At 42.4% G+C, this 15,106-nt stretch overlaps 1 protein-coding gene across 2 annotated transcripts in view; it reads right to left on the bottom strand.

Annotated features, from left to right (window-relative positions):
* Window positions 1–15,106, bottom strand: part of ush2a (Usher syndrome 2A (autosomal recessive, mild)) — a 167,481-nt gene that overhangs the window by 7,997 nt on the left and 144,378 nt on the right. For both annotated transcript variants that reach the window (XM_077563122.1, XM_077563121.1), the window contains exons 75-83: window positions 8,800–8,881; window positions 7,977–8,122; window positions 7,355–7,696; window positions 6,903–7,264; window positions 6,438–6,807; window positions 6,092–6,373; window positions 5,175–5,344; window positions 4,175–4,505; window positions 54–263 (exon numbers count right to left, since the gene is read on the bottom strand). In XM_077563122.1, the coding sequence (XP_077419248.1) occupies window positions 54–263; window positions 4,175–4,505; window positions 5,175–5,344; window positions 6,092–6,373; window positions 6,438–6,807; window positions 6,903–7,264; window positions 7,355–7,696; window positions 7,977–8,122; window positions 8,800–8,881 (2,295 nt within the window). The remainder of the gene's footprint in view (window positions 1–53; window positions 264–4,174; window positions 4,506–5,174; window positions 5,345–6,091; window positions 6,374–6,437; window positions 6,808–6,902; window positions 7,265–7,354; window positions 7,697–7,976; window positions 8,123–8,799; window positions 8,882–15,106) is intronic.

The following is a 15,106-nucleotide window of genomic DNA, read 5'->3' as shown; positions in this document are numbered from 1 at the left end:
GTTTCAGACTGCTAAAGAAGAAAGTAGAGGAGTGAGAGTAGTTCATCCTTTACCAGAGTGACGTGGTCGTTACGGTCCAGCGAGAACACGCGGTAAAGGCTGACGACGCCATTGGGCTGGGCCGGACGACGCATTTCCACCACGGCCGTGGTTGCCGAGACGTGCCGTAAAGTGGGCGGAGCGACACCCTCGGGCGGGGCGGGGCCGGTTCTCCCGCCGACCCAGGGACTGGCGGAACGGCCGGCCGAGTTGACTGCCCACAGCTGCCGGTCAACAACGCATTAGAATTTCAGATGCATGTTATCGGCTCTTAATGAAAGTGTCTGTTAATTAGGGCCACATGCAACCGGATAGAAGTCAATGTATCGGATCATCCATCAAAACTAGCATCGGGCGTGAGAGCGAAACCTTTTCACCATGCTAACATATCTGCATGACAATTACTTTTCACCTTCATCAAGGAGTTAGTCACACACACTCACACATGCGCACACACACATTCACACACACACAGTAATCTTATTTGTGTGCTTGTGTTGGCTATAATTAGGGGGTGTACACAGCGCAGGGTCACGCAGGGTGGAGATTTGCATGTGTAAGTCATCTGTAGCCTGTCAGAAGTAGTGCACCAGGCAGATGGATGGGTCTGAGCTGACTTGTTCAAAGTGTGTATGTGTGCGTGTGAGTTGTTTGTAGCCAGAGACGGACAGATTTGGGCGTGTGTGTGTGTGTGTGTGTGTGTGTGTGTCTGGGCACGCGCAACATGTTAAGAGTTGAATTAACCTCAATAATAGTCAATTAGGGTGTGATCAATCAGAGTGATTGATCTAAGTGACAGCACAGATGGACTGAGAAGTGAGAGGAGGAGGAGGAAGAGTGGTCAAAATATTGGGTACAAACAACTTGTACACTCAGAATTATGCCCCCCATATATAAGATTGCTTTTCATGTCAATTTTATGATTGATATCAAACATCGGGAAGGGAAATCATAACAAAAAAAAATCCACCATTTTAAATCACAGTATAAACGTAAATGAACTAAAGTCATTGTAGCTGTTAGATGGCGGTGAAACTATAATTGCAGACAGGCATTAACCTTGGAATCTGATATAAACTCAAAATGAGACACATTTGGTTATGAACGCCCAGTAGGGATATCATACTGAATATAAAATGTCATAAAATTTAAATTGGGATCTGGTGTGTTGTGTGATTCTGCTCCCAGGTTCTCCATAAGGATCCACTCCCTTCTCCATTAAAGTGTATTGCAGTCTTTTAAATGGGCTTTTCATTTAAAAATGCGCTTAACTGTAGCCGTTTATAATTACATTGCACTTCTCAATTTTTTTAAGGGGATGGAAAGCACTTTTGACATTTGCTCAGTATTTAAAAGTACAATTCTACTTTTAAAATATAAAGACAACAGTGCAGCAGTTACCTTGGGGTGTGATAAAGCATGACAACAACTTTTCCCCATTTGTCACTGAAACATATTTTTAGTTATTCAGGCTTCAGTATAACGTTGATAAATCTTTATAACATATTTGATTTTATTTTTTTAATGAGACATTTCTAGGCTGTGTTGCGTCTGATCTGACGTGTAGTTATTATCAACACTTCTTCGGATTCTATCCATGAAATGACTTCACTGCACTTTTTTAAACTTGGATCTTCTTCTGAAATGGCCAGCAAATCAAAGTGCTTTCATAGTTTGCCCAGCAACAACAATGCTCCGAACAAGGCAGCAACACAGTCAAAACGTCTTGCGTTGCAAAAAGTGATTTAAAAAGTTGCTGTCACGCAGACTTAGCGGCGAGGAAAAAGTTGCAGCGTGAAGCGCGCGAGATCACATTCACCTTGATCCATCTCGTGGTCCTTAAATCATAAACGGACTTGTTACTGCTTCCACTCCTCTCTTGTTCTCTCCTCTCCTATTGGGCCAGCATTTGGCTTGTGAGACACAAAATAAAAATACACCCCGTTTGCCGCCATGGCAACAAACGACTACAGGGAACTTCCCGGCTGAATTTGAGTGCTTTTATTGGCCCGTTGGACCGCCGGCGCCGTGCAAGTGCTCTGATAGGCCGGCAGAGCGACTTGGCGGGTGCATCTAGTTGGGGTGAAGGGGCTAAGTTGTGTGAAAGTGGGCAGTAATTAAAACGACGCATAAAACTGTCAATAGGAGCTTATGACCCAGTGTAATTAGCCTAATATGATTTCTCTCTCTGGCAGGGCCGAACTGAGCTGACGTATCGTCCTTGTGTACAACTGAGACACCAAGACAGAGACGGTAACCTGCCGCCAGTAAACACGGCAACGTTGAAGTGGCGACAATTGACTCATTGCGATACAGATGATAACTCGCTGTCTGCGAATGAAGAAATGTAACATCGAAAAGTGATTTATGGCGTGCGTAACGTCACACACACGCGTTCACCTCTGTGAGCGCATGTGACCACGGACAACACAAACATAGCAACACATCGTCCCCCCCGTTGGAAAATCCCCAGGGGACATGTAGCGGTCACCATTAAAAGGTCTTTCCAATACAAGCACTGTTACCAAGGGGACTAACGGCTAATTCGATTGGCTGGCCGGTAATCAGGAAGTGGGGTGCTCTGAGGGCGCCGTGATTAATGGCGCCGTTGCCTGCCCGTCATCTTCCAAAGCTCCTCCCCTCCCCCTCCTTCCTCCTGTCATAAATTAGGACCCTCGTAAATAAAAACGGCACCACAATCAGGCAAACTCAATCAATTACACAGGCTCTCTGGCCTCGGCTCGTACGTCTGACAGGCGGGGATGCTAATGTTATTGTTGCTTCCAAAGGGCTTGCCTGTCAATTAACATATCAACGCGCAACACAACAGGCCCGATATGGAGCCCTCTATTTACCACCTGTCTGAATACTTGGCTCTTGCATGTGTGTGGATCAGTGTTTCCAAACTTTTATTGAGCCAAGCCATACACGTTCGGAATTAGAAAAATTTTATGGAAAACCAAAATAAAGAACACAAAAAGTACAGAAAAATCCCATTAATAATGTGTTTATACACCCCCGCCAAAATCACCCTTAAAAGCATATCCTTTATTATCAGGGAGGATAATATGAATGAATAAAGATTGAAAGCATACTAATAGTGTCAATGCTTTTAAATCAAAGTTAAAATTTTTGTCGTTCTTGCACTCTTTTAGAAATGTTTGCATTTTTTGTATTTCTTTACTTTGCTTTTAAATCTCTTTAACACTGCATTTGCTACAGTATGTGAAGCAATAGTATATTGAGTTACGTTGTGGATGAAATGCGCTATTAATCTGTGATTATATTTTTTCTTAACAACTCCTATTGCCTAGGTACTGGTGAATGTCCAAAAAAAAAAAAAAAAAAAAAACAAAAAAACAAAAAACAAAAAAAAAAACGTTTCTTACTAAGCCCCCCTCAATTTTTGATTTTTTTTTTTTTAAAGTTAGTGCTATTCACTGGATTTTACAGTACATCAAACTAAAATGATTTTGTCTTACAAAGTGTGATATCTGAGCCTGTTTACATAAGTTGAACACAAAGTAATTATTCTGTTGTATGAATGGCAGCAGGCAGATGGTATATGGTAGATTTTGCCATCTAGTGGAATAGCACCTAAATTTCATCTGTCACTGGCACAAATAGCTGAACAAAGGACTGATATTTGTAGTAAATTTGAACGTTTGGACCAATTAAGTGAAATTTGATAATTTCCTACTGCACACCAAGCGATGTGGCTGAATGAGACTGAAATAGACAATCACGAAAAAAATAACATTTTCAGGTACCACATATACAAAGTACTTACTGTACTTTTGTATTGAACCACAAACAACATGTCATTGATTTTCAAGAAAGAAGCGAATTGCCCTAGCTGCTGTCATTTATATTATACTATAATAATATAAAAAGAAAAAACGAGGGAGAAATAAAGCCAAGATTGTAGATATTTGAGAGACTGTTGGCGATGATCGCCCCAATCCTTGACTCCACTTGTGTTTTTTTGGAATCAAAGACTCTCCACGCTTCGCTTTTAAGCACAGATACCGATGAAATTATCACACAGGCCTAATGTGCTGTGGCACAGTTGTTGGAAATCAATGTTGTGGGTAACTACATATTTGTATGTGTGTGCAAATATAGTGCAATATACCTGATACTCATAAGTGGTAAATGGCAGGAGCCCTTCATCCTTGCAATTTGTCGATGAGTAATTGTAGACAAGTGTTGCCGCGTCATTTCTGAGTTCATCCGTGGTGGGCTCCAGTCTGCGGTACACCTCGTATCGTGGGCTCCTCCCGTTTGGCTGAGCTGGAGGGGACCAGGTAAGCAGGAAGGTAGTCTGCAGACCCGTGTGGGTGTCGGGTTGCAGGTCTAACAGTGGCGCCGTCTGTCCAGCGGGGGGAGCCTCCGGCGTGAGGACTGATGACCAGTCACTGGAGGAGCAGCCCAGCTGCGTGCATGCCTCCACCCTCACTTCATACCTGCATGTAATTAAACATGCAGCAATCACTCATTTGTGTGTATTAGATATTTTGCCTTATCAGAGATAATAATGGTCAGATTTGATGGACACTTGTGGTATGAATGTTCATAATTGTGGTTGAAGTGCACATTTTTTGTACAAGTATGACTGTACTTAAATAAGGTAACCAAAATATAAAAACATCTGTCAGTATGATGCAGTTTTGTTCTACACCACTGCAAACTACAACAATGACACGTTTGGAAAAGCACTTTACGTGTGAGCCTAATGTTGTGCTCAGAGTATATATTGCAACATTAAATGCAATATTTTATTGGAGAACGGCTATAAAATCCAACAAAACTAGGAAGGTGTTAATAAAAAAAAAATTAAGCTTGATTCAGCAGTTCTGTATGGTCCACATACTATTCTGCATGAATAATTTCAATTTGGTACCCAATATCGTGAAGGGCATTCTGCTCCATGGAATTCTCAGTTTAACTTTTGTTATACTGTGGGGAGCCATAACTAAAGCAACTAAAGCGTAGGACCTGTTGTAAAGAAATGCAAGACAGCAAGACACCAAAAAGACACACATCATGTGTGAAGTTCATTTGGAAATACGCAATTAACCTGTTTCAATTCCCTAGGAGTATCTTAGTAAAATAAGAAACAATTGCGCAAAAACCTGCGGTAGGGAGCGAGCTCCTGTAGAGTGGTGTGTCTCTTGGAGAAGATGGCGTCCTTTGGAGTGTACACAGTGCTCTTCATACTCAGCTGTATGGGCTCTCTGTGATATATTGTGTAACTAATAATATCTCCATTAGGCCGGCCGGGAATATTCCACTCCACTTTCACCTAGACAGGGTATGAAAACACAGGTCAACACTCTGAGAAGGACTATTAAACAGAAGGATAAACTCGCTGGCCACTAGATTCGGAACATCAGCAAACGAGGCCCAATGCAATTGCAGCGCAGTTCCACAAGCCAATTCCTGAAAATAATAATATAAGAATTTTCTTTGTGGAAATAGAATTTTTGAGGCAGCTCTCGTACTGGATGACATCAGACTGTGAACTTATTTGCTCCCCAAAACGTATTAATACGTTCTAGTTTAAATATTAGCAGTGTCCCAAAGATGTAAAAAAAAAAAAAAAATTATGATAGAGCATACAGAAGTCTTTGTTTGATGCAGCTTCTGAACTGAAGAAAACAGTTGAAGCAAGTTATTACAAAAATGGCCAGCAAGTGGCAGCAGAGTATAAGAGATCAACCAGTTGCAACAAGCTGTTTTCCCCACAGTTTTAAACAGATTTGTGAATAATGATGAAACTTAGCTATATTCTAATGCTAATTGCTGCAAAATGGAAACAGATAGAAATATCCTTTTTTTCCTGATGAAAGAAGAGACTCTAATCTTTCTTTTGGTAGGTTCCATGTTTTTATAGCAATACAACACAATATTCTGTGGGCCTTGCAAAATCAGTCAAAATCCAATAAAACAGCCAGGAGCGAAGGGGGTTGCTTCAGTGAAAATTGCTGGGAGTGAATGAGTTAAGGTGCACCTAACATAGCGGCCACTGAAACAGTGAGTTTGACCTAACCTGATTGGGTCCCAGAGGTGACAACAAAGGGGGTCCGACACCCGATGGGGCCGCTGGGTGAGTCTTGGCTGAGGCCGCGGCGCTGCTCACCGCTCCTCGGCTGTTGTTGGCCCTGACAAAGTAGCTGTACTCCACACTGGGCAACAGAGTGAAGTCGTGGTAATGAGTCTCCGGCCCCACGTAGATTACTTGGCCATCTCTGCGGAGTTCGTAGCCTGTGATGACGCCATTGGGATTCTGTGGTGGTCCCCAGCTTACTTCCACTGACTCGGGACCAGTGACCTTAAGTAGGAAAGTTCATGAAAACTATTCGGCTGTACATACCAGCTTTACACACTTAACGTACCTTTAGAGTGGGGACGACCATATTTAGAGGAGAAGCTTCCTCTGTCACAGTGGATGTTGTTGCACTGGCAGTGCATCCACCATTGGTACACGCCAACAGCACAAGCTGGTAGGACGTGTGAGGATGAAGGTGTACCAGAACAGTCTTCAGTTCTCTACCACGATAAGTCTCTTCACTGTTCACCTCGAGTACATATTCAGTCACCTCCCCATTCTGGGTGGCTGGTTTAGTCCAGGAAATGTCCATACTGCTGGATGTGACCAAATTCACTGTGGGAGGTTGCACAGTGCTGGGGGGAGCTTCTAAGGTGGTAATATTAGTGTAAGGGCTTGTAATGCAGTCCTCAGATGTGCAGGCTATGACTGAATAGCTAGAAGAGAGGATACGAAAATAAATATTTTTCCATTTTGATTTAGGGTATCTTTTTTTTTTATTACTGTCAAACTTCTTCCAAACAAACCTCACCTATAGCTTGCAAAAGGAAGAAGATCCTCATCGGTGTAGCTGAGCACTGTTGGGTCGAAACTGAAGGAGAAGCTGATATTGTTTCTCTGGATCCTGTAAGACTGGAGCACGCCGTTGGGTTCCAGAGGAGGAGTCCATGACACCAAAACTTCACTAGGTCGACCCTGAAGGTGAGTTACAGTGGGTGGGGCTAGGCCGCGAGGTGGGGCCTGCCTGGTCGTCACGGTTAACCAGGAGCTTTGGGTGTGGCCGGCGGGGTTGTGAGAACGAACGGCAAACTCATATTGAGTCCAAGGACGCAACCCAGTCACTGTGTAGGAGAAAGTGTCATTTTCTTGTGGGGATGACTCTCGGAACAGAACCTGTTTGTGACAATGTGGGTGGTTTGACAAAGATGGTAAATGACAAGTTGGTAAAAAAGTAAATAAACCATGTAGCATATTTCCACATACTTTCTCTCTTTGAACATCTTCCTCTCTACTTCTTCCCCACCCCACCTGATCCGCACTTCTTCCCAGTAAATAATACTCGCCGATGGGCCCATTCGGCTGAGCGGGGGGGCCCCAGGTGAGCCACACGTGGTCTGAACCGACAGAAAGAGGTGCGGGAGGGGGCTGCGAAGAAGGTGCAGCGGCAGCAGTGGCGACGTGCTGAGGGGGGCTACGCGCGCACCCTGCTGACGTGCAAGCTTCAAGAGTGAGAGTGTACGCAGTCCAAGGGTCCAAGCGCCGAAACAGGAAGTTGAGTGACAGCCCGCTGAACTCCAGGTTGCCCTCGCTGTACAAATTGTACATCTGATAGAGAAGAGAAAGCGGGGAGGTTTATCAAACAGATTGGGGAAAACAATAATGGCCAGTTGTGTAGGCATGGCAAAAAACAGACGAAGGCCCAATTGGTGCAAGCCAATGAGTTTGCTGCCATAGATTTAGAAGTTTGGCTCAATCATCCATCCATAAATTGTCTTTTAATTCATCTTATTCTCTGGCACAAAATCAGTGTTAACTATAACTATATTTATAAAAAACATTTGTTAGATTTACACAATTTGGTTGTCTCTTATTTTGCTGTATATACCGTGATGACTCCATTTGGAGAACTCGGTGGATCCCAGTTGAGCAGCAATGACCTGCCCTGCTCTTTATGTTCCACACTGAAGTTAGCCAGTCCAGCCGGAGATGCCTCCAGGGTCCTTGTGCCAACCCATTGACTTGACACACTGCCTGAAGGGTTAAAAAAAAACAAAAAAACTTAAAAATAAGTGAATGAGATGTTTTTAGTAGGGGTGTCAGGCATGCCTTAATTAGTTAACTCACGATTAAACACAAATTTTACATTTGTTCTAAATGTACAATAAAATGTACAATAAATTTTGATCTTTTTTAAGTTTTCATACTCTTGTTAATATAAAAGTGGAAAAAATGTTTATGGCTGCATCTTTTAGTTATTGATACAGTAATTTCATAAGTCATAAAATTGAGTGTGATATTGATTTGTGTTGAGGTTATTTTCTGCCACTAGATGGCAGAATTTCATTTCATTGGTGACTGCTCAGTGCATTTTTCTTTTCATATTAAGAGCTATCTAATTTTTAACATGAAATAATTTGTGAAATTCTGCACATTTTTAAAACTGTAAAATATAACTTGACCCAGTCTCCACAGATATATGCATTATTATTAAATGTATTACCGGTACTGCTAAATTTTCATGTTGATGTGTCTGCTGCATTGCAACTGGGATTCCCACCAGTACAGGCTTTCCAAGTAAGGGGCAGCCATTAATTGCACGTAAAAATTATTATTATTATTTTTAAATAGTGGCGTTAAAGGAACTTTAACTCAAAATTATTGCACTAATTTTGACACTCCTAGTTTTCAACAATTTTAAAGTCACAAACCTGCTTCATTTACAGCTTCCACTTGTAGACTATACTGGCTGTAGGGCTCAAGGCCAAAGATGGTTGATTCGAGGGCTAAACCCTGAAGATGAAAAAACATAAGCAGACTGTCATAGTCATGCAAACAAAGTGTAAATATTTTTCCACAACAAGGAAAGACTGAAACAACAATGACAAGCTAAAATAATGTGTTATGGGGATTTGCGATATCGACATTACAACATACTGAACGAGGAGGAAGTGGCAGCGGCAGACTGGCAGACGGCCGTCCCTTAAGGCTGCGTTCAAAGCCTGCTGAGTGTTTGTATCACACGTGCATCCTCTCTCTCAAACAAACAGAGACACAGTGTGCCTGCCAGTAGCTTTAGGCAACGGGACCCAGCCCCAAAAGCTGGCACTCACTGCGACAGTGTGTATGTAACATCATTTACTAATTGATAAGGGATGCACTGTTGTCTGAAGCGGGATGAGATGGCAACACTTAAACGTGAGATCGAAAGCAACTTCTGTACACGTGTTCAAGAGAAATTATTTTTCACATGTTCAATCTGTAATTAAAAAAAGACAACAACAAACAACTCTCTCCTCAGGCACCCACATAAAGAGATTAACCGTTAGGCCAATTCTATGTGGCGAGGGATTCAAATGGAACGGAATCAAAGGAGAACCCAGACAAATCAGCGTGGCGTGGCACCGAGGATGAAGTGCCTGAACAATGAGCCCAATGCATGTCTTGACTGTCTCCATGTCTACCAGCCAGCATGTTTGTCATACGCAGCGAAATAGGATTAATAAGTCCCTGGACACCCCTCGACGCAAGCTAAATCCTCCTGCAAATCACACAGCGGAAAGAGAGAGGGAGGGACATGAAAAGACAAATAAAACAAAGTACATAAGTAATGATATAGAGGGCAGGGAATTAGGCAAGAGTGATGGAAAAAAAGGTAATAGGTGAGTAGGTAAATAACAGGTGAAGCAAATAAAAAGTGGAGCGACAGACGGCGGGAGGGAGGCCGAACGAGTGAGCCGATAAGAGGTGAGAGAGAGATAGATGTTACAAAAGGGAGAGACAGATTAAGTGAGCGCGAATGAGAGATCTCTCCACCTTAAAAGCCAGTGAAATATGTGAGGCATGTGGCCTATAAAGCGCTTAACATATGCACATTGTCAATAGCAGCATCTGGCGCTGGCAGCTTTTATAGGAGCACAGAGACTCTGCTACACGCCTCTAGATGGCAATACATTCAAACACTTTATCGCCGAAACGCACCGCATTAACGGCCTCCTCGCGCGCACGCACGCGCGGGGAAATTGAGCACATCAGCCCGCTAACTGCTCACGCACACACGAGCAGGCTGTAATCAAACGCTTTAACACGGAAGCACACTACTATTACATTCCATTAACAGCCCCCTTCATAACAATTTGTCCCTAACGCACACGGACGCAAACACTTGAAGAAATCAACAAGATGAGGTAACACAAAGTTGGAGGTGCGCAACAGAAAATAAGCTGATGACGAACGGAACTGTGCTGTGAAGGACAATACAAATGAGGTTCACCTCGTTACAGATTTAATATAGTGCTGCATGTATGCAATTTGCAGTTTGCTGTTGTGTAAACATGTTATAGTGCTATAGTAAATGCTCATTTGTTAGCCATTCGCTCTTCACAAATTCACCTATTTGTGTTTTTCTCAGTGGAAGCAAGTTTGCCATGAAACATGTTCTTGCACACATGATTGGCAGTTTATGCAAATATTTTTTGAATATTAAACATTTTTCTCTTGGGGGCAATCCTCGTTTTTTTTTTTTTTAAATTCAATATGCATATTGGCAGTTTATGATTCACATCTAGGGATGGGCAAGTACTCATACCAGGTATGAATCGGGCCAATATCAGGCCTTGTTTCAAGGTATCACCATCGCGACGGCCAGTATTAGCTGCTCTTGTGGTTATTTTACGATCAGAAACTACAAATTAGATTTGAGAACAATAGAAAATAATCATTAATTTCTTGCAATTTTAAGAAAAAATGCTGTGATTGGATATATGGGTCTTTCTTTAAAAGGATCTCTTTGTTTTTTGGGGGGAAATTTTACATGTGGAAAAGTGGTATCAGTGCTTGGTATCGGTATCGATGACTACTGGAGTTGATTATTCGTACTGGTACTGGTATGAAAAAAGTGGTATTGAACATCGCTAGATTTTAGAGCAAGTTTTTTTTTATTTTTATTTTTTAAATGCTTCGCTTTAAATACATTTTAGTGTTAGCTTTAGTTTGCTTTTAAATATAGTATGTAGTTTTTGTTGAGTGCAAGTTGAAAAAATTATCGCTAAGTATTGTGGAATAAGCTACAATTGTTAAATGACCCTTAACCTTCCTTCTTCTGTACAGACATAGAGCAATACCAAAATAAACACATTTAAGATGATCCCTGGAACCTCATGCATGATGTTAAGTGACAAAGATGAAAACAAAATACATTTTCACTATAATTATAGTTTTAAAATATCAAGATGTAGTTTTAGTTATTTTTTTAAAGAGCATATTGTATGTTACTTTAAAGATGCATTGTGCCGTTTAAAAAGGTAATGTTAAAACTTTTTCTACATCATGCATGCTCCACCAATGCCCAGATGAGTACGAAGAGCCCTGACAGTTTTACTCTGACTGCACCTATCAGCTTTTATCTTCCCAAGTGTGCAAACCCTCACACTCCACAGTTTGTTTGGGGAGAGGTGGAGTTGTGGAAGGTGACGTCATGAATATCGGACATGTGGCGTGCACTTAAGATCGTGCTCACACGTGCACCATGAACGAGCCTGACACAGATGCTGCAGTTACGCTTTGGGACAGAGGTGGCAGTTGCGAGTAAAAAAAAAAGTAACAAAACTGCACGAAGATCCTTTAACAGAATTTTTTTTTTCCCTCCAATTTTAATTAAGTTGTATTTATCTCGATACTTTTCCTTGATAATAATCTTGCCTGGGACTCTATTTCCGTTATTTTGAATGAGAATTTGTGCTTCGGACCAAATGGAGTACGGCCAACCGTAGAGGTTTACTAGCATTAGCAAGCTATATAATCACATGTATAGTGAGTTACAGTTATGGTAATTCTAATCAAAGGTCGCAGGCCAATGTGAAAAAAAACTGGACTCCCTTTGGTGTGAGATATGAAAAGAACGGTTCAGGTTAACCTAAAATCAATGTGCAAACGCACATGCATGTGGGAATGACCACAACCCCCAGTTAATCATGACCAATGTGTGTGAGTGAGAGAGTGAATGAGAGAGAGAGAGAGAGAGAGGATAAACTGTAAACGAGAGAACATAGAATGATGGCGCATAACAAGAAGATCATTGTGTCTTAATATAAAACTTTTAAATAAATGTGTGTACATGTACAGTCTAACAAGCCACAATCTGCATGCATCTTGTTTTTGCATTTGTCTCCAAAAGTGCACATGTCTGCGTGTGTGTGTGTATGATATTCAGGTGGAGAGGCATAGTGCAGCCGGGGGGACCAGTGTGTGATACTAATTAAGAGTAACCATGTGTATTTGTCAAAAGAATTATGCTGATTATCTCACAAAAGCCCCAGCACTGGGTCCTGCAGAGACACGGGGACGGAGCAACATTAGCATATGGCCACGCGCTCACATGTGCACGCTCTCTTTGTCTCTTTCCCTGACACGCGTGCACAGGTAGCAGTCAAGTGATCATACATGAGAGAGCCGTGTCTAATGAATGGTGAATGCGGACCAACCGGTGGGCCTCGGGTATGTCCTGCTCCACAGGCCACCTCTGCCCTCCCTGCTCCATTATATTAAGTCCCGGGGAGATAACAAAGCACCACGCTGGCCCGCCTCTTCTCATGTGTCGCGCTTCGTCGTCTTTGTGGCAAAGCGCAGGCACGGATCACGTTGGACTTGAATTCAACCGTGTCCTGGAGTCGGGTCTATTAGTACAAGCTGTGGCCTGAGCGGTGCTGGGTGAGCTGTAATTGTTTTTGGAGGTTTCCGAGGTGAGCCAGAGCACTGCATGCTGCTCTTTCGTGCCCCATGCCAAGCTGGCAAGCCTTCCACAACGTGTGTGTATGTGTGTACATTTATTTGTGCATGCCTAATTCGATGTTGCTGGAACAATTGCCCCATGTATGTTTGCAAATGCCCTGCATGGGTGTCCCCACTAGTCAGTGTGAGTTAGACAAACTGTGACACACACACACACACACGACGACCAGACCCAAAGAGTGCCATTAGGCATGTGTTGTGTTGGTGGCCAGCATGGAGGTAGCGAGGGGCTGCAGGGGTCTGGACCAGGCGTACCCACTTCACACCGACAGCCATGATTAGCTTTGGCGGCTCCCGACCTCGGGAACACCATATTCAGAATGTACATGCTATTCTGACTGTGCCTGTTTGCTTTTGACATGTGGTTAAAGACCAGTCAAAGCAAGTCTGGTAAGATATGAGGGATGGTTTTCCACTAAGTCGCATAGTAGAAGGCTCTGTAATGATGTTGGGCTTTGGATTTATTCAAATTTCAAAACCAAATATTCCCAGGTTGGAAACGTCAGCATTATAAAACACGGACTTTGTGCAGAAAATGATTCATTCTAACATTCTGCCAGTCTTAACATCTTGATAATAAAGTAGCAAAATCACGGTGAGTGTCATCGTAGATGTGCATGTCGGTTTTTATGTTCTTATGGGCGAGTACTGATGCCACAAAAAGCCACACATACACACACACACACACACACACACACACACACACACACACACACACACACGCGCGCGCACACACAAAATGATACACAACTCACACACAAAGTTAATCATTTTGTACTTGTTGGAGTGAAAAATTGTGATTATTGAAGAAGACTGAAGTAAAATGTTTTGAAGTAAAAAAAATTCCATTTTCATTTCCAACCAATGGCAATAAGAACAAAAGTAGGAATATGACAGGTTTAGGGTTGTCCTTAACATTTCTTATAACCTGAACCTATAACATAAGAAAATGTGAACGCAAGTTCTGAAATCTAAATTACTCATATGATTGAACTACAAAAATCTGCAAAGTGATAATGAGCACATCTAACACAATTGGGTAGCTTTACTTGCATCATGCAAGACTCCAAAATTCTTTAGACGCCAACTACTTCAAACATATTGTGCTCGATATCATTCAAAATCCATGGAATTGATTGGTTGTGGATTTTGACTGGCCAAATATTGGTCATAGTCTTGTTTCTTCACAGGGACTACAATTACACATCATGGCAACTCTAATCTAATGCAAAAAGGTTTCTAACCATTAGGGTATTACCACTAATTTCCATCCATCCATTTTCTCAACCACTTATCCTCAACTACTTGGCTAGACATAAAACAAATGAACTAACCAGTCATGTATAGCACCATGTACAAAAACAAAGACCGTCTGTCTTCATGTTTCCCTCTGCGAGACAAGGAAGATTCCTCCAGAAGTAGGAGCTTCTTCAAAAAAACAAACACGCTCTCACACTTTGAAGTGATGACCATCATATTGTGGCTGCCATTAGGACAAGTGGAGGGGCAGCTCACTGGCTGGTGTCGGCTCTTCACAAAAGACACAATAACACACAACCTGTTATTACTGGGAGTAAGCGAGAGCGGGCGAACTGGAGGAAGAAGCCGTATAAAACCTCTCTTAAGAAATTATCACTCGCATGAGTGCGAGCGGTATGGAAGAGGAGAAAGACATAACAACTATTATTTGGAAGTGAGGTATAGAAACGCCAGATGGAAATGCATGGCTGCAGAAGGAGGAGTTGGAGAAAACATAAGAAGATGGAGATTGCAGCGAAGAGCAGCAGCCTGATTATTTGTCTGCTTATGCAAAACGTTGAGAGCCCTCCAATCACAGTTGAAGACCTCTAACGAAGGGGTCTGATAGGCCGGAGGCCCTAATGAACTCTGTGTGCAAGACCTCTTATCCCTTCTTCTCTCTTCACCTGTCTTCATCCTCCTCATCGCTCTCCTCTCTCGCCGTGCCACCTCTTCTCTCCACTCCTTCCTGCCTGTGGCTTGTTAAAAAAAGTAAAGCAAGGGCAAAGCTTGGTCATTCTTATTCCCGAAGCTAGCCTGCATGCTTCTGCACCTCAACGGACACCCGTATCAGCAGCGGCTTAGAGGGTTAAACACAACAAGTGAACATTTCTGTAGGCACTTAAAACAATGAATGGAAGGTAACTGATGGTTAACCCTTGCCTTTTTCATCTATGTCTAACCAAAGTAACTAGTTACAACTCACTACTA

The sequence above is a fragment of the Vanacampus margaritifer genome, chromosome 4 (genome assembly GCF_051991255.1).
Source record: "Vanacampus margaritifer isolate UIUO_Vmar chromosome 4, RoL_Vmar_1.0, whole genome shotgun sequence".
NCBI lineage: Eukaryota > Metazoa > Chordata > Actinopteri > Syngnathiformes > Syngnathidae > Vanacampus > Vanacampus margaritifer.
The sequence above is the reverse complement of the archived record's forward strand: the minus strand, read 5'-3'. Positions and strand labels throughout refer to the sequence as shown.